The sequence below is a fragment of the Littorina saxatilis genome, unplaced genomic scaffold, assembly GCF_037325665.1.
Source record: "Littorina saxatilis isolate snail1 unplaced genomic scaffold, US_GU_Lsax_2.0 scaffold_899, whole genome shotgun sequence".
NCBI lineage: Eukaryota > Metazoa > Mollusca > Gastropoda > Littorinimorpha > Littorinidae > Littorina > Littorina saxatilis.
Genome location: NW_027127667.1, coordinates 1 through 26033, shown reverse-complemented (window position 1 = coordinate 26033; position 26033 = coordinate 1). Strand labels below are relative to the sequence as shown.

General features: G+C 40.5%; 1 protein-coding gene and 1 long non-coding RNA gene across 3 annotated transcripts in view; one reads left to right on the top strand and one right to left on the bottom strand.

Moving 5' to 3' along the window:
* The window catches only part of LOC138956060 (uncharacterized), a gene marked incomplete at its 5' end in the record, with an annotated part of 34841 nt that extends 26853 nt beyond the window's left edge, over positions 1-7988 (top strand). The window contains 4 exons of the mRNA XM_070327524.1: positions 149-2026; positions 2724-2930; positions 5421-5425; positions 7797-7988. Coding sequence (XP_070183625.1) covers positions 149-2026; positions 2724-2930; positions 5421-5425; positions 7797-7988 — 2282 coding nt within the window. The remainder of the gene's footprint in view (positions 1-148; positions 2027-2723; positions 2931-5420; positions 5426-7796) is intronic.
* A 4425-nt stretch (positions 7989-12413) lies between these two features.
* Positions 12414-20001, bottom strand: LOC138956061 (uncharacterized). 2 transcript variants are annotated; one of them, XR_011452480.1, is made up of 5 exons: positions 19243-20001; positions 18420-18626; positions 17009-17117; positions 15961-16072; positions 12414-13718 (listed from the first exon to the last, which is right to left on the bottom strand). It is a non-coding gene; the product is annotated as an uncharacterized lncRNA (long non-coding RNA). The 2 variants fall into 2 exon arrangements; XR_011452479.1 differs by having other exon boundaries at positions 18420-18534; positions 19243-19990.
* Positions 20002-26033: the final 6032 nt, after the last annotated feature.

The following is a 26033-nucleotide window of genomic DNA, read 5'->3' as shown; positions in this document are numbered from 1 at the left end:
TCTTTACGCTTTTTCAGTTGTGAAAACAAGATGATTTACACAAAAACAAAAATAAAAAAAACAAGAAGAAAACCCCCCATTGTTTCTCAACAAACTATGAGTCTTTTTGTGTATTTGTGTATTATTATATACATGTTTCACATCGCAGCCGAGGTAGAGGTGGTGTACCTGTTCGTCCAGCTGAGATACCTGTTCAAACCCTTTGTCATAAGCAAGCGTCAGGAGCAGCTGTTGCAGCGACGGCCGGACAACGCGCACTTCAAGTACTACCTGGCTCTCACTCTTAAACGCTATACTTATCCATTCTACATGGCCCGACACCCTCAGGTCGACTTCATCCCGGCCATCCCCCGTGCCATTAAGTTGTTGGTTGAGATCAAGGACCAGGAAGACCTCAACGAGAACCTTAGAGGCAAGGCGGCTGCAGTACTGGGCGAGATCCTGAGCTGCCAGGGTGATACAGTCCTCATGGCTGTCGTAGAGGAGGAGCGACGTCGCCTGGGACTGGAGACCTCACAGTGCTTCGAAGATGCTCTCCGTCTGGCTGACAGCAACCCAGAGGTTCTCGTTAAAGCTGGCAAATACTTCCAGAAAGATCTTCCAAGGTCGAAGGAGCTTCTGGAGAAAGCTGTGTCCATCCGTCCAGAGCCCAAGGCACACCGCCAGCTGGGAGTCACGTTGAAAAAGCTAGCGCTGCAAGCAAAGAAAAGCAGTTCGCAGTCTAGCCGTTCCAGTGAAGCTAGCCCGAATAGACAGGGCAATTGGCGACAACCTTCCAGCAGTGGCAGCAGAGGTGGGGGCAGAGGGGGAGGATGGGGAAGTAACCAAGGCAACTGGAGAAACGGAGGCGAGAATCGGAGGAACGTGTCACCCTCAGCAACAGGCGGTCCCAGCCTTTCCATGGACGACAGGGACGTCAAGGAAGCCATGCATCACTTTCACAAGGCGCTGGAGCTTTCAGACGGGGAGAACTTTACTGTTCTTAAAGAACTTGCCTTGCTTCACATTGATCTTGGTGAATACGATGAGGCGCTGTCAAGATCCATAGAGATCCTACCCCTTTCTCCTTTCAACGTGCTTAACATCAGCCAGGCCACGGAGTACGCCAGTCAAGCCTGGAAGAAAATGGCAGAGACGGAGGAGAACAGCAGTACACGCAGAAATCTTCAGGAGCTGAGCGACTTCTGTCTGAGCCTGACCTTGATCAACCGTTGCTATTTCTTGATGCAAACGAAAGATACAACCAGACTCAATGCGGATTTCTGGTTCTCCCTGCACTCCCTGTGCACAACTGTAAAACTCAACAATGTTCAAAGCCTGAAATCGAAGACTTTCCGGGTTGAAGGCGATTTGCTGGTGATCATGAAGAACAACATGGATTCTCTCCCAGTCCTCCGAGACCTGTCGCACCTCACCGAGAGTCAAGCCAAGAACGTTGGGAAGCTGAAGGAAATGGTGAAGAGATACGTGAAAGACCTACGTTACGCAGACGCTCTGATATTTCTGAGCCTGCTGAATCTGACACAGCAGAGCCCCCTGCAGGTCGTGGCCGACCTTGACCTTCGAGCGCACTTGCTGCTGGCTCAAGACCGTCTGACGAAATGCGTCGGAGAGAACCCTAAGGGAGCGAAAATAAACATATTTGCGGCAAAACTGCTGTTTGACCGTGCCTTTGACAACGTCTTCAGTCCGAGAGTTGCATCGGCCACCGATGACCTGGCCGTGGATTTGGCTGGCGACAATGCTGAGCAAGAGGGTGATCTTCCCTTGTCCCCTCTGCTGTTGTCTCCCCCGTCCGAGAATATTCCCTACGATCCCTCATCTTCAGATCTGGATGATGACGTTAGCCAGACGGTGAAAATATTGTTGCTGCATGATCATCATGACGAAGAAGCGGAACAAGACGTCACAACGCTCCGTGACATACTGCAGGAGATCTGCGGCCTGATGACGTCAGTTGTTACAGACAAGGCTCTGCTGTCGTCAGAGGGAGCGCCGCTGATGCTAGTCGTTGTGGGAAACAAAGGTGAGGTTCAGCTCATACTTATTTTCCCGTTTACCTGTCAATAGAACAGATTAAATCTGTACATTTCAATTATTTGTGAAGTTGAAAAATACTTTCGGGCGTTTATAACTAGCGCTTTCTTATCTTAAGGGTCTGTTGGATTAGAATCGGAGAAAACAGAAGTATTGTCATTCTCCTGATGAGTCGACTTGTATGACCTGCAGATTTGTTGGTTGTGCAACTAAAGAATCTAGCTATAAATATCATCCAATGGATATATTTTCATTCAGCTCTTTTGTGCGTTTGATTAGCCATGTGTTCTTTCGTTTTGTTTCGGCCCTGCTCTGCTCGCGTTTGTATTCAATGTGTACAAATATGCGCGTGCTCTCTCTCTATCTCTCTCTCTTTCTCTCTCTCTGTCTCTCTCTGTTTATCTCTCTCTCTCCCCCCTCTCTCTCTCTCTCTTTCTCTCTCTCTCTCTGTCTGTCTCTCTGTCTGTCTCTCTCTCTGTCTCTCTCTCTCTCTGTCTCTCTCTCTGTCTCTCTCTCTGTCTCTCTCTCTCCCAACACAAACACAATAACGCACACGCACCACCGCCACCACCTTCCCCACCCCGCCTCCCACGACCCCACCAACCCCATACCTCTGTCTACACACACCACCATAACACCAAGCCACCACCACATCACAATACAACAGTCTCTCTAGCTCTTTACAGGTATCTCACCGGAGTTTTCAGCACTGATTGACCAAGCCTCTGGACCACGTCCCTCCCACCTCCTCTCACTGACCCTCAACTCCGCCACTCTGCCTGATGCTCTTCGAGGTCATCAATACTTTCCCTGCTCCTCTCGGCTGCTGGGTCAAGGTCAGCAGGGGTCAAGGTCAGAGGACGGGGCGCGCGCCGTCTACGAGCTGTTCTGTGGTCTGTTGAGTCTATTAGAATAGAGTCGGGCAGTAGTGAGATTTGAATGAGGAGGTATATTCGTGATGACGTCATCACCGCCATGAACCACAAGCACGACCATCACCACCACCAACGCTAGCATACCAGGACTACCACCATCACCTGCATCGCGAAGGAAGTCGTCCATTGAAGGACAATCAAGGGCTTACTAGTGAATTCAAGTTACTTCCCCTGCTTTTTGACGGTATTTGCTTCCTTTCATACAAGGGGTTACTTCCCTTACTTTTTTCTGTACAAACAAGACTTATATTCAATTATTTGCACTTAATGAGATCGGTCAGCGATTGAGCAATAGAACTGATTTCAATAATATTTTGCCTGTGATATTTTTAGAGTGTCTTGAAACAAACGTTAAAAAAATGTTAAAAATCAGACAGACTTTATGATACACAATTGTGAATATCATGACATGCCAAGAATCATAAAAACGAGGGTTGGGTAATCAATTACAACCACAGGTCCTATTTTGGAAGTGGTATTAATCCCTGGTTTGTATTTGTTGTAATGATGTGTTTTTATATGAATTATTGTAATGTGGCTTTTCGATATGGCTGGAAATAGCGTAATTTCATATCGTTTTTGAGGGCTAAAATTGTATTAGTTTCTCGATTCGCATGAACATAATTCCTGGAGCATCCGAGCGATTTTAACCAACAAAATGACACAATATCGCGCATCACATATCAACAAATTAAAACAATTGACTGTGTAACTTTTACATCGACCTGCAAAACGTACCAGCACCCCCATTCTGAAAAAAAGGCATCAGAAGAGGTCAAATTGATCGTAGTCTGAAAAATATGCATGTTGAGTGATATGTAAGCGCTGTTTTAAACTGCTGACAATCTGCTTATCATTTGACATTTTATTGTACTAATGAACAAAGAGAGTGGGTGTTATCATTTGACATTTTATTTGTACTAATTAACAAAGAGAGTGGGTGTTATTATTTTATGATTTATTGTACTAATAGACACAGAGAGTGGGTGTTATCATTTGACATTTTATTGTACTAATAGACACATAGAGTGGGTTATCATTTGACATTTTATTGTACTAATTAACAAAACGAGTGGGTGTTATCATTTGACATTTTATTGTACTAATTAACAAAGAGAGTGGGTGTTATCATTTGACATATGTTTGATTGTACCAATGAACAAAGAGAGTGGGTGTTGTCATTTGACATTTTATTGTACCAATTAACAAAGAGAGTGGGTGTTATCATTTGACATTTTTATTGTACTAATAGACACAGAGAGTGGGTGTTATCATTTAACATCTTATTTTACTAATTAACAAAGAAAGTGGGAGTTATTATTAAACATTTAATTGCACTAATTAAATAAGAGACTGGGTGTTATCATTTGACATTTTATTGTACCAATGAACAAAGAGAGTGGGTGTTATCATTTGACATTTATTGTACTAATTAACAAAGAGAGTTGGTGTTATCATTTGACATTTTATTGGACTAATGAACAAAGAGAGTGGGTGATATCATTTGACATTTAATTGTACTAATTAACAAAGAGAGTGGGTGTTATTATTTGATATTGTATTGTACTAATAGACACAGAGAGTGGGTGTTATGATTTGACTTTTTAATGTACTAATGAACAAAGAGTGGGTGTTATCATTTGACATTTATTGTACCAATGAACAAAGAGAGTGGGTGTTATCATTTGACATTTAATTGTACTAGTTAACAAAGAGAGTGGGTGTTATCATTTGACATTTAATTGTACTACTGAACAAAGAGAGTGGGTGTTATCATTTGACATTTAATTGTACTAATTAACAAAGAGAGTGGGTGTTATTATTGTATAATTTATTGTACTAATAGACACAGAGAGTGGGTGTTATCATTTGACATTTAATTTTACTAATGAACAAAGAGAGTGCGTGTTATCATTTGACATTTAATTGTACTAATTAACAAAGAGAGTGGGGGTTATCATTTGACATATGTTTTATTGTACCAATGAACAAAGAGAGTGGGTGTTGTCATTTGACATTTTATTGTACCAATGAACAAAGAGAGTGGGTGTTATCATTTGACATTTAATTGCACTAATTAACAAAGAGAGTGGGTGTTATCATTTGATATTGTATTGTACTAATAGACACAGAGAGTGGGTGTTATCATTTGATATTGTATTGTACTAATAGACACAGAGAGTGGGTGTTATCATTTGACATTTTATTGTACTAATTAACAAAGAAAGTGGGAGTTATCATTACACAATTTATTGTACTAGTTAAATAAGAGAGTGGGTGTTATCATTTGACATTTTATTGTACTAATTAACAAAGAGAGTGGGAGTTATCATTTGACATTTTATTGTATTAATTAACAAAAAGAGTGGGAGTTATCATTTGACATTTTATTTTACTAATTAACAAAGAGATTGGGTGTTATCATTTGACATTTTCTTATTCTAATAGACACAGTGAGTGGGTGTTATCATTTATATTTTATTTTTTTAATTGTATGGAACAACGTTTACAACTGTGATCGTGAAAGTATCTTTACTATAACATGTTTATTGACATGTTTTGCTGTTAATGTCTTCTTTATAAGATAATCAGATTTTTTTTCTTTATAATCTGATTGGAAATGGAAGCCCGGGTGATTTTGTTAACGTTTGTTATGGAGTAAATAAACCATTCAGCTGTGCTTTCAGGAAATATCTCACGAACGTTTGAATGAGACACTTACCTCTGAGTTGTTGTATCCGTTTTGTAAATAAGTTTTTACTCAGTTGTTTAGCATTTCTTGCTTTTGTTTAATGCATACTGGACATACACTGATCACACAAAGTTAGACATTTTTCAGTGGTATTGGTGACTGAAACTGAACGATATTTTACATGTTTCACATCAGAGAGGATTGTTTTAGAGTCTTGTTTTACAGGGCATACCTATTTCGTTTAAATATGCCGCGTAGTCAGGCTGTTATAGAGCGTGAAAGACCTTTGGCAAGAAATACTACACGGAGCAGCATCTCCAACTTACTTCTTTCTCGTATACATGTCATTACTTAAAACCTGAAATTGAACGCAGTAATGGCCTTCCGATACAATTTTGTGAAGGTGCGTAACGCCACAGAGACAAATGTGACATGCATGAAACTTTGCACGCTTAAGGAATGATTGTGCCCCCACATGGGTGGTACATTTCGGACACTTTAAAATCAAATCAAATCAAATCCAATGGAACGCAACGCAACCCAACGCAACGCAACTGTAAGAGATTTGAAATAAAGAAGATCCGTATTTATCCTTATTAATCTCCTTCCAGATTCTTTATATGTGCACACACACACACACAGTCAATCATCTGACTCCCGCTCAGAAGTTTAGGAAAGCAGAGAGAAGATTAGAAGAATTTGTAGTCTTTCACCAACTCATTCTTTCCAAACAATAGCCAATGGTTTAATTATAACATACAAATTGGTTTGTTTCTGACATAGCAATTAACAACTCATTTCTCAAATTCTCAAATTCTCAAATTCTCAAATACTTTCTTGCTTACAATAATCAATTCATGACCTTTTGAAACTCATTCATTCATTGTCCACGACCTTGTGAAACTCACTCATTCATTGTCAACGTCATAACATATTTACAAGGACAAGAAAGCAAATAAACAAAACATAACTTTTACGTTATGTAGAGGTGACGATGTAGCTAGCCTTCAACCTTACGGCCTCCATCGCACCCTCGCCACACTGGCACCACCCCGCACAAGTCAGACTGGGGCGGCCTCATCTTCCAATATGGTGGCACCCATACAACAGTCCAAGTCATCCCGGCAATGTTTCCCGGTTCCAAGGTTGACATCAAGATCAAATGTTTTCTTCCAAAGTTGACATCAAAAGCAAGAGCAGGTTTTCTCATCCGAGAGCCCAGGTCGAATGACTTTCAATTGTCAGGCAGTTTACAATCACAACTCACAAAATCAGGCGGTTGCGATTATAACGTGAACAACTCGCACAGTTGTAAACTCACGTGCTGCGAACCCAGTTTGACCCGCCCGTAGCTAACCATGGAATTTTACTGAGTTGTCAAAACTTTCCACTCAAAGTTAAACAACTCCTGACAAACTCTTTGTATTACAAAAAGCACTAGTTATATCCCTTCAACTATAAACACCATAACCGCGATTCATTACATCACCCCTTTCCCCGATTAAAAAAAAATGTGAACCCAAAATGAACATTTTTTTTTCTTCAAAAACTGTACAAGTATAAATATTCCAGTAACAAGAAAATTTTTTTAAATACATTTGAAAAAAAATACATAAAATAGATTAATAAATAATCAAAGCATAAGGAAAACATTTATTAAATACTCTGTCCGTTCCCAAAGAGTGCAATCAGTTTACAACCAAAAGACAGTGCCATCCACCAAAAAAGTGACGAAAGCCACGAGGCTGTCCTTAAACATGAGCAACAATGGCAAGCACAATAAACCACATTTACGCCGCCGTGTAGATAATCACCCACTGTGTTAATCCACAACAGTTATACTCATGGACATTCAGCAATTTTCGCCTATTACTGAATGCAATAACATTGACATTCTTGGTACCAAAGATCGCCAATAAAGTTTGAGTAGCCCCCGCTAAACTCAACACAGTAAACCTCGACTACAACACAAAATGGTACTAGCATCAAAATATCCAAACACATTTTTCCAGCCAGATTAAAAAAATAATCACAATGTGAAAAAAAACAAGAACAAAATTAAATTAGTTCTTAACACATACACAGCATATCAACACTCACAGTACAAAAAGTATTGTCCTTGTTGATTGCAGAAAGTCTTTTCACTGTCCTCTCAACCATCATGTTCCATTCACTTCGTCAAGCGTGACAACACATCAGCCTCAAAATTCCTGACTCCAGGAATTGGTACTACTGTGAATGAATACTCTTGGAGAGACAGAGCCCATCGCAACAGTCGACCGTTGGCAGTTTTGGACTGTCGTAAGTACGTCAACGGTCTGTGATCAGTCTCAACAAAGAATTGTGAGCCAAACAAGTAGTGATGGAATTTGTCAACTGCCCACACAAACGCTAGGCACTCTCTCTCCACAGTAGAGTATCTGGTTTCTCTTTCCAGCAGTTTCCTGCTGGCATACAGTAACACCTATTGTGTTTTCAGCGTAGCAATAGGGCCCGATATTTAGACGAGACAAGTATAATGCCGACGAGTCGAAGACGAGTCGCATTATACTTGTTCGAGTCTAAATATCGGACCCTATTGCTACGATGAAAACACAATAGCGTTTATATAGCTATTCTGACATTAAATTCTGTGTTAAAATCATGTTTTTGTCAGCAACAAGGACCAGAATGGTCCATGTCATTGATTGCAGACGACGGTTCCCTTTCTGCATGAAGCCACGGAAATAACCGAACATTGAAAAACCCACGGACATGTATTACGGAGAAAACTCAAGATAACCGGATGCTTAGCATTACGTCAATATCTTAGGAATCATATGACGTTATGACGTATCATGCTTGCCTACGTAGATTGTATGTTCGAAAGTCTGACTTCTGTTGGGAATTCGCGTGGTGAAGACTGCGGTAAATCTGTAGATGATAAGAGAACAAGCATTGTCTCAGAAGAAACGACGAAATGTTTCAGACCGGTAACTTCATTTCAACATTGCACTACACAATGGACGTTCTATGTGACAGGAGAGTTTGCTGATTTTGTGTTAAACATTAGTGATTGGAGAGATCGTCTGCAAAAATCAGAGATAGGTCGCTTCAGATTGCAGCTTCTGGAAATTTGCAAGGTTTACTGCCAGTTAAAGAACTGGATTTTACACGTAATGTATGTCATGTACAGTAAGCAACAACAAAAACACACACAAAGCAAATGGCATCGTCTGTCGACTAGCCACAGACACAAGCCTGGCGAGGTATGTGTGTACTTCATGCACGTGGAAGAAACCGGAACCATGCGTCTTTGTTATTGCCGATATCGTTTGGATATCGGCAAAAATGGCCAACTTTCGTAGCGTTATGCTTTGATGATCGGAAAAGGGATGTGTGAGACCATCCAATCACAGCCCCCGAATCCCCCCACGTGTCCATCAGAATAGCTATATAACTGGATGAAGGACGCCGTCATCATCAGGCTGCATCAGGGCTGCTCCAATCCCCGTGGAGGATGCATCCGACCGCACTGTGAACGGCCTGGAAAAGTCTGGCAATCTCACCAGTGGTTCAGACGACAAAATTTCTTTGACCCTGTCAAAAGCCATCTGACACTCTTTTGACCAACGAACTTTGTTTGGTTGGTTCTTCTTTGTGAGTTCTACCAGGGGGGACACAATAGACGCGAAGCTTGGGACATAGCGCCTATAGAAACTGATGAGCCCTACCAATGACCGGACTTGTTTCTTTGTGGTTGGGACAGAGACATTCAAGATTTTGGACACTTTGGAGGGAACTGGACGCATGCTACCCTCCCCAACTATGTGACCCAAAAACTCAATAGAGTCAAACCCTGCCTCTACTTTCGACGGTCTCACAGTCAACCCATGTTTTCCCAGTTCTGTCAACAGTCCGTCAAGTGCCTCTAGATGCTCACACCAGTCTTCTGTGGCTACAAGTACGTCATCAAAGAAATGAACAGATTTGAACCTATCCAGATCCAACATCTTCATCATCCTCGCGAAAGTACTTGGTGCTGTACTCATTCCGAACGGCATCTTCTTGAACTGATATAGACCTTGAGGGGTACGAAAAGCCGTTTTTGCTCGATCAGACTCTGCCATCGGAATTTGCCAATAGCCCTTAGCCAGATCAATCTTCGTGAAATGCTGCCTGCCCTGCAATGAAGCAAACAGAACTTCCGGATCCGGTATTGGCTCAGCGTCAAACTCCGTAATCTTATTGAGGTGTCTGAAATCGATGCAAAAACGAGTACTTCCGTCCTTCTTCTTGACTAGAACAATAGGAGACGAGAACGGAGAAATAGACGGCTCTATTACGTCTAGATCTAACATCTTTTTCACTTCTTCTTCAACCACTTTCTGAGACTCAAATGGTAACGGATACTGTTTCACATTGACCACAGCACCTTCAGGAATCCTCACCGTATGCTGCACTAGGTCACAAGTACCAGGCAAATCCGTCATTTTGTCCTGATGCTTCTGAAACACCGCCTGCACTTTTTGTTTTGCCTGCATAGACAAGTCTGGACTATAGACCACATCATCTACATTCTCAGTTTGAACTGTAGGAACTGACTGTAGTTTCACTTTCTGAATGTCTACCTCGTCTACTGCACTGGACCCACTGATCACTCCCAATGTGGCAACAACTGGGTTCTGACCAACAAACGACACCACACAACCAGACGACTCTTCCGATTTTCCTTGGCCAACTTTCTCGAACAGATCCTGCAACGTTTTGTCATCCATTTGCATTTTGGACAGTTTCTCAGCATTGATATCAAGTTGGGGAACTTTAGCGGTCAACAGCGGTCTAAAAGGACGTTCTTCTCTAGCTTTTTGACCTCTTGTCTGGACTGCGCTAGTAACCTCGACACATCCAAATGTACATCCCTGTATTCTACCCAAAATGACGCCACATACTGGATTGTCGATCACACATGCCTCAACACTTCCAGAAAAGTATGGTGTATCCAGACTCACAATCGCAATGGGTAACCGAACTAAATCCCCACTGAATTGTCTACACACCTGTACCTTCCAAGTAAACTGATCATCTCTCACTAGGGACTTCCTGAACCCAACCGTGGAACACCCACTATCCAACATGACCGTGACCTCACTACCATTTAAGGTACCTTCCCAAGTAAAAAAGTACCACACTATGTACTATAGTATACTATAGTAAAAGTACTATGGTATACTATAGTTTACTATAGTACAAGTACTATGGTACATAAGTACTATGGTACATTGAATTGTACTATGGTATACTATAGTTTACTATAGTACAAGTACTATGGTACATTGAATTGTACTATGGTGTACCATAGTTTACTGTAGTACTAGTACTATAGTAAACTATAGTACAAAAAGTACCATAGTACAATACATTAGTGTGTACTATAGTACATTGTGGTACATGTACTATAGTAAACTATAGTACAGTTAAATGTACTATAGTATTTTGGTCACTTTTTTGCAAAAATGTACTCTAGTAAACTATAGTTTACTATAGTAAACTCTAGTTTACTAGAGTACATGTACTATAGTTTACTAGAGTAAAATGTAGTACAGCGTGGTATTTTGGTCATAGTACATTTGTACTATAGTACTTGTACTATAGTTTACTATAGTACAGCGTGGTACTTTTGGCATGGTAGATTTGTACTATAGTACTTTCACTATAGTTTACTATAGTACAGTGTGGTACTTTTGTTGCTGTATATTTTGTACTATAGTACTTTTACTGTAGTTTACTATAGTATACTGCAGTACTTTCTTGAAAAAGTACCATAGCCTTAAAAATTACACTGGATGTAAATGTGGCCCCAATTTTTGCTGAATCAATTGTGTTGTGTGAATTGAATGTGTGTGTGCACGATCAGGCCACTCGCTCCTGTCAATCTGTCACATTTGGTAGGAAAGTAAAGGTTCATCACATGTTTTAAATTTTATTTTTATTTTTCGGCGGAGCATTAATAGTCAAACTTATGTAAGAACATTTTAAAATATCCACTAACATGTAAAAGACAATTAAATAATAATTTTAAAAAAGGTGTCCATCTTGCACAGTGAGTAACCAAGCTGTTGATTTTTGGTAAATGTCCCAATGCAGAAACAGTTTTAATGCAATTTTTTATAACCCTGTTAACCAGAACAAGTAACAATAAAATGCACGAAACAGATTTATTATAGCAGTAGCACTCTTCTTTGTGGGAATTCATCTTTAGCACAACACATATTTTATCAAAATTATCTCCCCTACAGCCAAGTTAAATTTCTATGATTAGCTTTGAAAGTGACCATGCCTACATCAGTACATGAAAACTCTGTGAACAATCAAAGGAGACAATGATTGTCCCTATTATTGACCGGAACTCTACCCCAATCTGAACTTGAATAATGCAAACTATCAAGCTGACTTGATGTCATCTAACCCTGTATGTGTGTGACCTTACACAGATAAAGTTATTGAGTTACTTTCTTTCTTTATTTGGTGTTTAACGTCGTTTTCAACCATTCAAGGTTATATCGCGATGGGGAAAGGGGGGAGATGGGATAGAGCCACTTGTCAATTGTTTCTTGTTCACAAAAGCACTAATCAAAAATTTGCTCTAGGGGCTTGCAACGTAGTACAATATGGAGAATGCAAGTTTCCAGTACAAAGGACTTAACATTTCTTACATACTGCTTGACTAAAATCTTTACAAAAATTGACTATATTCTATACAAGAAACACTTAAAACCATATGTACTCGATGACTATACACGCTAATTGCTTTACCAACAGCTGGAGACATGCTAAATTAAGTTCCCTGCAAGATATTGTGGTCTAGGACCCCTTAAATGTTGAGATATTTGAATTTTTATTTTGATCTAGATCGTCCTATTTATAGATTTGCCAACAGAGGGAACGTTGACGCAACGGAAATAACTCCGCGTCTTTGTTGACATCCTCACTTTTTCAGAGGCTAGAACAAGCTGTAATGCATGTATATGGTCCGCGCATGGCGACATATCGTCATTACATGGTCTTATGGTGCGTTTGACATCGATTATGGGCAAACTACACTTTGTAAACACGGGAGCGCGTACATATGCCTTTAACAAGGGTAAAAGGAGAAACAGAATCCGTTAGTCGCCTCTTACGACATGCTGGGGAGCATCGGGTAGATTCTTCCCCCTAACCCGCGGGGGGTTATTGAGTTACAACGATCTTGCTTCAAACACATTCAAAATAATACCATTTCTCTGTTATTATTATTATTTTCTGTGAACTTAAAAGTTTATGAGGGTCAATTTTACATGGGTCACATCTACAGGTCATCCAACTTCAATAGCCTGTAAAGTATCAAAAATCTAGCTTTCAAAACATTTCAGAAAAATAAGAACACATGCTTTCGCAACACATCCTTGATATTTGCCAAAAATGTGGTTTTGAAAAAATGCCAAATGTGGTCATGTTTGAAATTGATCAAACCATAGCAGTATGTTAACTTTGTAAAGTCTATCCCGAAAACCATCCAAGAAAACAACAATGTTCAATTCTGTCTACCCATTGTAAGTCAGCCTAATTATGCTCCCCATCAGTGACATTCTCCTGACCTGGTGAGTCAAAACTCACTAAATGTCAAATGGAGAGTTTTCAGCATGCAACCAGAAAGTATATAGTGTGGCGTTATGTCCCTTTTTTTCAAAACAGGGTTATATATGTGGCAATAATCACATGAAATGTTCTCTGTCCTCCACATCTGTTTGATTTGTGATTGGTGTCCAGATTATTTGCTACAGGCATCTGATTAAGTTTATTGTAGCTGCTGTCCGGTTCCCTTTGCCAGTGATATCTGCTTTCCTGTTCTGTAACTTGTATTCATGTTCGCCGATGGCACCCGCTGAATAGTTTTGGTTGTTCTCCAATGGCATCTAGCTAGCTGCTTTGACGTCTGTATGTGGTATCAAGGTCCTTCACCATGCAGTCATCTGCTGGAAGTGAACAGGAGGCTCTCTTGCTTATGACACCCACACCAGAGCATGGAATGAAACCTGCAATGACACAGCAGTATGACTGAGAAAGCATGCAGACTGAAGCAAAGAGGGCCAAACTTTAAGAGAATGATAATGAAACCTAACTTAAAGTGCCGTGGCTTTTAGTGCATATATATCTAACTTTTAAAAGTTGTGTCCGTCTCTGTGTGTATCATGATGACTAAAGGCTCCGAAACAGCTGCACCGACTGAGACGGTGGTGGGGGTTTGAAACGTGCTGGTGCGTGTATGATTGTGCTTGCGAGTGTGCAGGCATGAATGTCTTTGTCAGTATGTGTGTGTGTGTGTGTGTGTGTGTGTGTGTGTGTGTGTGTGTGTGTGTGTGTGTGTGTGTGTGTGTGAATTTATGAATACAATTGAAGGCACAGTAAGCCTCCCGTAAACCATCACAGATACGGTCAGGCTTTTACACACAGACTACAGTACAAACACCCTTTCATTTAAACACTCACCGATTGAGAACATCCTAGGTGCCCTCCATAAAGAGCGAACTATTTTCAAATAATTTATTTTTGCGTGGTTTATCTTACCCCTGAGCCATCGTGAACCAGTCTGATCCAGTTTCCCTTTTTGACTCACATGCGAAGCAAAAGTGAGTCTATGTACTCACCCGAGTCGTCCGTCCGGACGTCCGGAAAACTTTAACGTTGGATATTTCTTGGACACTATTCAGTTTATTAGTACCAAATTTGGCAAGATGGTGTATGATGACAAGGCCCCAAAAAACATACATAGCATCTTGACCTTGCTTCAAGGTCAAGGTCGCAGGGGCCATAAATGTTGTCTAAAAAACAGCTATTTTTCTCATTTTTCCCATTTTCTCTGAAGTTTTTGAGATTGAATACCTCACCTATATATGATATATAGGGCAAAGTAAGCCACATCTTTTGATACCAGTTTGGTTTACCTTGCTTCAAGGTCAAGGTCACAGGAGCTCTTCAAAGTTGGATTGTATACATATTTTGAAGTGACCTTGACCCTGAACTATGGAAGATAACTGTTTCAAACTTAAAAGTTATTTGGGGCACATGTTATGCTTTTATCATGAGACACATTTGGTCACATATGATCAAGGTCAAGGTCACTTTGACCCTTATGAAATGTGACCAAAATAAGGTAGTGAACCACTAAAAGTGACCATATCTCATGGTAGAAAGAGCCAATAAGCACCATTGTACTTCCTATGTCTTGAATTAACAGCTTTGTGTTGCATGACCTTGGATGACCTTGACCTTGGGTCAAGGTCACATGTATTTTGGTAGGAAAAATGTGTAAAGCAGTTCTTAGTGTATGATGTCATTGCTAGGTTTAGTTATTTGACGTCAAGGTCATGTAAAGGGCAAGGTCAAGCATGTGAGTCGTATGGGCTTTGCCCTTCTTGTTTCACAATGTAGTCGTCAGTTAGTCATTTGAATGCGACTCCATGTGAGCTTATCTACAATAGCACGTTTTTATGCACGAAACAAACGGCTGTGGTTCACAAAAACTCTAGCGATGGTTTTTGACTGTTGAGAGGAACGGTGATACATGTATATGCATAAACCGCCGTCTGCTACGACCCTTGCGTGACCCTGCTTCCGGGCTTTTCTTTTTTCAAACTTTCACAACTTCGAATTGTACTGATCTTGTCTTGATAAAAAAATAATTCTTTTATGATTAAAGAATGTTTGTGTGACAAGCTGTCAATTTATTATTTAGATTTTAAAAGTTAGGTCTAGCGCAAAATTGCACCACGGTCCAAAAACATTCTGATAATCATCGATCCACGGCTATCGCCAGTTTACATCGATAGAATGAGACCCGAAGGGAAGTAACTCATTTTTGACCTGAGTTCAATCGGCAAAATTAATTCTTTAAAAATTGCTCGCTCTTTACGTAGGGCACCTAGGATATTCCCGTTTGGTGAGCGTTCAAATGGAAGGGTGTTTGTACTGTGTGTAAAAGCCTGACAGTATCTGTGATGGTTTACGGGAGGCTTACTGTCCGGGCGTGAATTCCGGTATTGAATATTCATAACAGCCGTCCAGCACCAAAACGAGGCGCCATTGTTGTAGAGGACCAAGTCCACGAAAATAAATTCTTTGAAAATGTTTCACGCTCGACAGAAAGCAGCCAGGATGTTCCCGTTCGGTGAGCGTTCAAATGGAAGTATGCTTGTACTGTATGTAGACGCTCGGGGAGCTCTGTGATGGTTTACGGGAGGCTTACTGTGCCTTTAATGTATATACATCTATACACACCCAAGAAGATAAGGCGCTCAGCAGGTCTGCACTCATGTTGATCCATTATGTCGGAAACAGGCAGAATTGGATCCTCCACCCGACAGTCACTGAGCTACAGTGCTGCTCTCAGCTATAAGCAAGAGAAAGCAGCTTGAGTGTTTCATCGCATATAATTCCAGTGTTTGCATACTCCATAGCGATTAGCTGAAACTATTTAGCTAAAACATTAAACTATTATCAGTGGAATACCAAAGGGGTGGCATATGTCATCCAAAATATAAGGCAATTTAAAGTGTGATTGACGGGACAGAAGCGTTTCAATGATACAAATAGAGAACACTACATAGTCTACTGTGTGTTACTGGGTTTACACAAGTAAAAGTGAATATTTTTTCTTCTTCTGTTTCTTCGTTCATGGGCTTAAGACTCCCACGTTCACTCATGTGGATTTTTACGTGTATGGCCGCCATTCAGGCAGCATATGCCAATTTCGGGGGAGGCATGCTGGGTACTTTCGTGTTTCTATAACCCACCGAACTCCCACATGGTTTACAGGATCTTTTCCGTGCGCACTTGGTCTTGTGCTTGCGTGTACAATGCGCCCGTCGTGAATATTTCAATATTTGAAAAGCAGTAAGTGTAAATCTGGTGCCACACAGCAAGCCATGAAGTATTCTGTTTTCAATTCCTATGTACCGGAGAGATAACCCATGTAGTAACTAAACCATACACGCACATATGGGCATATCATTGAGGTCATGGCAAGCTGGTCTGGCAGGGACCTTATATATTCCACTGCTCATGATTACAAAGTCACAGATGCAAAGTCATTCTCGTAACACGTTTGGGCTTGCCATTTTCTCGCGAGTGTTTTGAGAATGAAGTTTGTCTCGGAGATTTTGCATAAGCAATGGAAAATGACATCCCTGACAGACATGTTGTTTGAACCAACCTCATTTACATGATAGACACGCCTGTGAAGAGATGGTTCATTTATCACATCATGACACATGGGTGGTATCTCTCAGGTAGGCAAAACAATATATATCTAAATGCACCAATTTACCTCAAGCACTCAGCAGGTCTGCACATATGTTGATCCATTAGGTCAAAAAACCACCAGAACTCGATATGTTGTCCTAAAGTCACAGATATAGTGGAACCCCCCAAGGATCCTGAAAAAATAATTAAAAATGAAGAGCCAACACTTGTACAAATTATCTGTCTTTGTACATACAAGCACATACACAAATAAATCTGCTTGCACTATGCTGGCTTTAGGCATGTGTAATAAAATTATTTTGGGGGAGCTTCTCGATTCAACCGGGAACTTTTGTTGTTGTCAAAAGCAATTTATGCCTCAAACATTCTCCCACTCTAAGACTGAACTATGCATTCAGTATGTGTTGATATCTGACTTAAACTCACAAAAATAACAAAGGCTAGTTTGTAAAAAGACACTTGTTTGTTTGTTTATTTGTTGCTTAACGTCCAGCCGACTACGCAGAGCCATATCAGGACGAGGAAGGGGGGGATGAAGGGGGCCACTTGTCAAGCGATTCCTGTTTACAAATGCACTAACCCATTACTTGTGTCCCAGCAGGCTTTAGTAAAACTAAATTAATACCTACTGGAAGATTACCAGTTTCCAGTATGTTAAAATAGGCTTAACCTATCTACTGCTGGACTTACATCAGAACACTAACAGATTAAACTATACATGAATCGCGAGACAAGCGGCAAGAGAAGAGATTTTTGGAAAAAATACAGGTGAATGAGCAAGAAGGCAGAAAAAGGAAAAGAATTCATGAAGAAAAAGAGAGCATGACAGGAAAGAGGAACCAAAAATCTACCTAACAGCAAACTAGAAAGCTCCTGCGGTTCCAAAAACAGGAGGGGCCTTTAATTTCATAACCGCAGTGCCCCACTGCGGGAGTAAAAAGACACTGATTTGAAAAGAAAATTTAAATTCAATTACATATTATTATGTATTATATAATCTGTTCTGGGGCTTTTTTCCAGGTCTTTTAAAAAAGGATGTTCACAAACAATAACAAACACATTTTCAATCCAATGAATGTTTGCAGCACTGTCAGCCGGACAGAAATGACAGTATGTTGACAAAGCCGTGATAAAAACATAACCTGCAGTCCTACCTTAGCGCAAAGAAGTATGAATGGTCTCTGTGTACTCTACAATCTCTGACTGTGGCCCTATGTAAAGGTCGAAAAGAGCTGGCTGTGCTTGGCCATTAAGAAAAATTTCAGTTAATTCAGATTTGTACAAGGAGAGCATAAAAGCATATATTCACAGCATGTATGTCTTGTTATTGCTATAGGTCTATATATCTATGCCACAATGACACAGCAAATACGTACATTCATACAGACATATTCATTTACTCATATAATTTAAATTATATAGCACCACAGGAATATGTTAATATCAAAATCTAATATGAAATTTCCTACACACACCCATGAAGTTCAAGCCCTAAGCAGTTCTGCACACATGTTGATCCAGGAGGTCCAAACACACCCTGCACTTGTTGTCCAACAGTCACTGCTCCAGTGAAACCCTCCATTTAGGACCCTGAAAGATATAACAAGTTCCATAAAGTGATACAAAACTCTTTGTTGTTGTCCTTATCTGCTGAAGGAGCACCTCCTGTCGCTTCACAGCATCTGTAACACAAGAGAGGACTGAGTATCCAGCCAGAAATTTCATGACTGTATTTTTATAATGATGATCAACAAAACTTTTTAGGGGCTTTTAAAATGATATGACAAATATAAAGTCAGATGCACTTCACCCATTGTTATACTTAAACATAGAACTAAGGCTTGCTCATACAGTGGAACTCCCCTTGTTAGACCTCAAAATATCTGAGAAAAATAGGCCTTAAAAAGGACCCCTGGGTGTCTTAAAAAGGCCGTTGATTGATGATTCACAAAGGTTATTCACAGAAAATATGAAAAAAGCAAGGTCCTAAAAGTGAGTGTGTCTTTAAGTGTGTGTGTCTGTCTGTGCATCACAATTAAGGGCTAAACAAAAACAAACACACACCCAAGAAAAGCAAAATTTGTTTGAAAATTTGATCAAACTCCAAGACAGTGAATCAAACAAGAAATGTCCATCACTGATTCAGACGCAGTTTATATTTGAATGTATGTGTGTGTGTTGCAAACATTACACAAAAGTGGATCATAAATACCAAATTCAGCTAATGCTAGTACCGTATTGCAAATTACATTAAATTTGAAATGAAATTTTATAATTTGTTGTTAATAATTTACTTACTGGTTAAAGAGTACAACTTTTCACAATTTCAGCACAGAGAATGGAATCCTTGGTGTCTGCTTCCTTTTCTATCTGAATGACTCATTGGTACAGCCATCTGTCATCACCCTGCCGACTGGTTTTTTTTACCTGGAGTCCAGAAGCTTCCCCACCAACTCAGGCAGTTTTGTTTTTCACTAAAAGTAAAAGAATAAAGGTCAAATAGATTTGCACAAAGGAATAAAAAGAGGTTTTCTAGTAATCCAAATAAAGCATGCAGAAATAAAAACACAAAAAGTAACATCAAACAGTTTTGCCTCTTGTGCCCCCAAGACACTGGAATAATTACAGGCCACCAGATAGGCCGTCCATCACTGAAAGTGAACAGAAAAACTTGATGTTTAAATATGTGTGTGTGTGTCAGTGTGTGTGTGTGTCAGTGTGTGTGTGTGTGTGTGTGTTATAGTTTTTATAGTTTGCCCATAATCGATGTCAAACGCACCATAAGACCATGTAATGACGATATGTCGCCATGCGCGGACCATATACATGCATTACAGATTGTTCTAGCCTCTGAAAAAGTGAGGATGTCAACAAAGACACGGAGTTATTTCCCTTGCGTCAACGTTCCCTCTGTTGGCAAATCTATAAATAGGACGATCTAGATCAAAATAAAAATTCAAATATCTCAACATTTAAGGGGTCCTAGACCACAATATCTTGCAGGGAACTTAATTTAGCATGTCTCCAGCTGTTGGTAAAGCAATTAGCGTGTATAGTCATTGAGTACATATGACTTTAAGAAAAGAATTTAAAATGTCACTTGTAAACTTTCAGCACAAAGAAGAATGGAAACATTGGTGTTTTTGTCGGTTCCGTTCCAATTGAATGATTTGGTACAGCCATGCCATCAAGTTGATCAACCAGCTCACTGTTCCTGTTACCAGTTCAACCTCTTTTCCACATTGCCGACAGATTTTTAATCTGAAAAAGTCATGTATACATGTTTTCAAAATGGGAATTTACAAGTAAACAGTTAACGAAATAGTCCGCTTCTGTCACGTACTCCCCACGAACACCGCTATACGTGGGGCAGCCAGATCCAGATAGAATCAACAAACAAGTAAAACTCAAAGTAAAAACATCAAACTCAAACTCAAAGAGAAAAAAACCAACCAGACGGCCCAATGGTCACTGTAATTGTATCAGATTCAGATTCTCACAATGGTATAAACTTTGCAAATCTCAAAAATAGTCGGATACGGGTAGTGACAGTGATAGTGAAAAAGAGTTGTGGGAGCTGTAAAGAATAATTATACGTACTCCTCACTCGATAGTCGATGACTTGGCAGTTACAGTTGCAAATCACTCGATAACTCCTGAGCGAATCTGGATACGATTACGTGGAAAACTCTTGAAGGCTTACTTCTCAGTCCAGATCCATCTTCTGCTCTCTGAATTATGGTTACACTCTCTTGGTGGGTTCCTTTCGTGATGTTGTAGCCCGCTTTTTTCCAATCTCCCTGGTGCAAACTCTTTCTTGTGAGTTGAAGTTCGTTCGTTGAAAATCAGTTACTAGTGCTGTCCCTTGATTTACTTCGGAGTGGTCTCCTCTTCGATTTTAAAGGGACATAACTCTCGCATGCTAACCCTTTCTTCGTATCGAAAGTAGCCGGCTCAGTTTGTTTTTGTTTTTGTTTGGTCTTGTGTTTGATGACTTTGCTAGTCCAATATTTTATGTATATATATACTCAACCAAAACTTAAATGTTTTTACTAGCTATTCAATTGTATGAGTTACAGTTCCTTTTAGGTACTGCTCTGTTCATTTTAGCATGTGCATGGATAAGCAACGCACACAAGTGTGTGTGTGTGTGTGTGTGTGTGTGTGTGTGACGGTGTGTGAGTTTACGCAGTATGTGTGTGTATGGGGGATGTGTGTGTGGGGGGATGTGGGGGTATATATATGTGTGTGTGTGTGAGTGTGTGTGTGTGTGTGTGTGTGTGTAGGTGGTTTTACCGACAAATGGGGACGATTGTCACTGGAGAGCAGTCAAATGGGGACGCTTCCGACAAACGGGGACGTCCCCATTTGTCGGCCCGTGCGACCCCATTTGACTGGATTTGAGCAGATTGAGCGACCCCATTTGACTGCTTCCTAGCATCCCTGTGGACAAACGGACTGGATTTTCACACAGATTCATACACATATTTTAGCTCTGCACTTTGTGGTCTGCTCAACTAAACCATGTGATTTTTATCATGTGACTTCAAATGACTTTACAGTAACTGCTTTCATCAGAATTCAGTTTCTATTCAAATGCAGTCAAACTAAAACATTTATTTGAATTAAAAAGAAACCAAAAGTTATTGCATTTAATATATTTTATTCAGAATATTTTGAAAGAGTTCTGATTATTTGATCACGGGTTTTTTTTGTATTAAAACAAAAACAAACACAGAAACATATACATTCCTGTAAAAAAAAAATGATTACAATTATTTTGTTATGAGATTTATTTTAGGTTAATTCGAAGTGTTGTATCTTTGTCATTTGTTGGTTTGTGCAGTGCAGTTGTTTTGTCAGTTATTCTTCTCTTCATTTGTTCTATCGTCTTTCTTCTTCTTTTTTGTGTGTGTATTTTTGTGTTTTTGTGCCTGAAGAAGACCCTTAGGTCGAAACGTCGCTGTTATTCGTTCCGTGTTCGTCATTTTAACGTGAGTACATTGCTTTTTGGTCTCTTTATTGTTCCCTCTCACGTCCAGTCGCCATTGTTTAATACATGTTTTAATGTGTTTTGTATAATCCGGAAGCAGGAGTTTAAAACCTATGTATATATTAAGGGAAAAGTCTGGGTTGTGGCACTCGATCCCTAGGTGGGGCACTGCCCTTCGCTCCCTGTTACCCGAGTTCCAATCCTCGTGGTAAGGCGTCTGCCCCGTGATCGGGAGGTCGTGGGTTCGAACCCCGGCCGGGTCATACCTAAGACTTTAAAATTGGCAATCTAGTGGCTGCTCCGCCTGGCGTCTGGCATTATGGGGTTAGTGCTAGGACTGGTTGGTCAGGTGTCAGAATAATGTGACTGGGTGAGACATGAAGCCTGTGCTGCGACTTCTGTCTTGTGTGTGGCGCACGTTATATGTCAAAAGCAGCACCGCCCTGATATGGCCCTTCGTGGTCGGCTGGGCGTTAAGCAAACAAACAAACAAACCCGAGTGCCAACAACAATAGGATGAGCATCAGAAGCGAAGATAAAGAGGGCATTTTTTTCTCTGCGCGCGCGCCAGCAAGCAGGATGTCTCAGAACTGAAGCGGTAATAGTATGATCTAATTACAGGCGATGGGTTTATGGGTCACGTGATTATATATATGAAGTCTTCTATCGCGCGCGTATCTCCAGACTCTGACTCAAGGCGCAGGAATCTATTTATGCCGTGTGAGATGGAATTTTTTACCCAATACATCATGCATTCACATCGACCAGCAGATCGCAGCCATTTCGGCGCATATCCTACTTTTCACGGCCTATTATTCCAAGTCACACGGGTATTTTGGTGGACATTGTTTTATCTATGCCTATACAATTTTGCCAGGAAAGACCCTTTTGTCAATCGTGGGATCTTTAACGTGCACACCCCAATGTAGTGTACACGAAGGGACCTCGGTTTTTCGTCTCATCCGAAAGACTAGCACTTGAACCCACCACCTAGGTTAGGAAAGGGGGGAGAAAATTGCTAACGCCCTGACCCAGGGTCGAACTCGCAACCTCTCGCTTCCGAGCGCAAGTGCGTTACCACTCGGCCACCCAGTCCACGTGATGTGGGGGCGGAGCCAAACATTGGTTGATACTTACTGTGTTGACATTAGTTCATTGGCCCCGCCCCAACATCATATGACTTACTAATCCATGGGCTATCATTGGTTCATGTTTTTGGCGCTAAACTATCTGACACGTTATTACTTGGTGCAAATACGCGCAGTGTTTAAAACCACTTGGCGGACAGAACTGTGCATTCTCACAATTCGACACTTACTACATCCATAATAACCACACCGTTGATCAATCGCTGAGAAATGGCACAAATGACAGTTGGGGAAAACATTCAGAAGTTGGAATGATCTTACTGAACGGCTGGCAGACTTTTCCAGAAAGAACGATTTGGTGTACGTGGTCAAATACAGTCGTGCTGTTCAACTTGCGAACAAGAATTCAAAACAGCCCTTTCCAGACGAACTGAAGTATGCATACGCAAAACTTGTGTGCAAGTACTCAGGAAAAGGACGACTCACAGGCCGAGGTGCGAAGAGGAGCAATGGGTAAGCGGATTAATATTTAGTTGCTATACTTCTTATGCGTTCTTGTCACAGATAGTAACTCGTATGAATGTTTAATTTTAATATTATTTTTTTATTTTTTAGGTTTACAATGTTTCAACATTCATTCCAGTATCGACTGACATTTTAACGAGTGCGGAAAGTCTGTCTGTCTGTCTGTCTGTCTGTCTGTCTGTCTGTCTGTCTGTCTGTCTGTCTGTCTGTCTGTCTCGCTGTCTGTCTGTCTGTCTCTCTCTCTCTCTCTCTCTCTCTCTCTCTCTCTCTCTCTCTCTCTCTCTCTCTCTCTCTCTCTGCGCGCACTTCTTCTTCTTCTTCTTTGTCGGACAGATTTTTCACACAAATGACCAGGAAACCAGATTACGTAAGCCGTGTCAGCTGTACCCTTTGTAAAAGTCAGCGTAGCTCGAGAACGGCATTGAAATATTTTCGGTGTTCTTTACCTTGCCCAAGAAGCAGAGCATAAGAGTATACGTCACACACTCGAGTCAAGGACGTCGTAAAATGGCCCTCGGTCAAGTTTTCACCGAGAACCATTTTATGATGTCCTTAACAATTATGTGTTAGTCGGCTTAGAATATGCGCGCAGGTTTCAAAGTTTTGATCCATTCGATTATCTCAACAGACATCCTTTGATTGTAAAGTTGAATGCGGGCACATGATGGTTGAAAATACTTAACTTGAAAGTTTCCCGCTGTGGTAGATTTTTATGGTGGTTGTCACACAGGCAGCGACGGCTTTACTGGTCGGACCCAGTTGTGCGTTACCTCGCTTTTGCCTTTAATGACTGACTGACTGGCTGACTTTGGGGATTAACGTCCTCTGAGGTAACTAGGATCTATTTGGGAACATTTACCGTGATACTGTAAGAGGAGCAAGAAAAGAAAAGAAAAATGATGATGATGATGATGATGATGATGATGATGATGATGATGATGATGATGATGATAGAAAGAGAAAAAGAAAGAGAATAGTGAGAGAGAGGGGAAAGAGAGAAAAAGAGAGAGGGGGAGAGAGAGGGAGAGAGGGAGAGAGAGAGAGGGGGAGAGAGAGAGAGAGAGGAGAGAGAGAGAGAGAGAGAGAGAGAGAGAGAGAGAGAGAGAGAGAGAGAGATATTTAGAACCGATTCCAGACGATGGGAAATGCTGTAAAGATACATTTGACGTAAAGCGAGTGACGCAATTTCACTAGATTTTTTCGAACTTTGATCATTTAGATTCCAAGTGAGCGGGTCGGCATTGCACACTCAGAGGATGGGCGGTGCTTTGCTATTCCGTGAAGCACCCACCGACAAAACTAGCTTTTCTGTACTTTTTTTTTAGATAAAGAGAGTATTATCTCGCAGCATTTGAAGTGTCATTCTTTAGAATAAATCACGTTGGTATTGTTGATTTAAATTTGTACTTTGTCTTGTCAATGTTTTGCTTGATAAACAAAAAGGGTCCCTGCTTGAACGTTATAACATTTAGAGGGTCACCTAGAATCCGTCCTGATTGGTCAAAAAGCCATATGAGGCACTGAACTGGTACTAAAATAAAATAATGTGCTGACAAATTAAGCTTCTTTTTTAATACAGTAACAGGATAGATTTCTCCCCCGAAAACTACAGAAAATTGGCCATTTTGACCTCCATAATGTAACATCTTACAAGTAAGTGTAGTTGGACCTGTCTTTAACGACAGTTTGAAACGAGTTGTTATCGCAATTAAAGAAAGCCGCCGTTGGCTACTCGGGTGGTGTCTTATCGCTTTCAAGAGTATGTCAAGAGGTGTGTATGGGGTGCGCTCAAGCGCAGAAGACAACGTGATTGCATTCGGCTAACTCAGAGCCGTCCCGCCCGCCTGGTACGTTTAGCAGTCGGTATAACGAGATGGTAGTGTATGAATTTTATTTATTGGTGATGTAGAGATAGTACAATGTCATTAAAAAAAAATTCAAAACAAACATGAGTTTAAAGGTTGTGAAAGACAGGTTGTGAACGTTAGTTTGACCGAAACTGGCAGCCGCAAACACATAATAACAAACAATCAATATTATGATAGATTCTGGATAAATAATGTATTATAATGTGCATCTTGTAGGTGATTGTGCTTTTAATAATTTTCAGATTTGTTTTCCCTGTTAATGCTGATGCCACAGTACTAGTTGATTTTTATAGGGAGAAAATGGTTTTGTTTTAAAATGTTCATTATGTACATTGCTTTGTAATTTTGTTAACACATTAATTTTGTGAAACGCCCAGAACCATGTCAGGATTTGCAATACATAAAAAAACTTTATTATTGTTTTATCTTTTTATATTTAGTCAAGTTTTGACTAAATATTTTAACATCGAGGGGGAATCGAAACGAGGGTCGTGGTGTATGTGCGTGTGTGCGTGTGTGTGTGTGTGTGTAGAGCGATTCAGACTAAACTACTGGACCGATCTTTATGAAATTTGACATGAGAGTTCCTGGGTATGAAATCCCCGAACGTTTTTT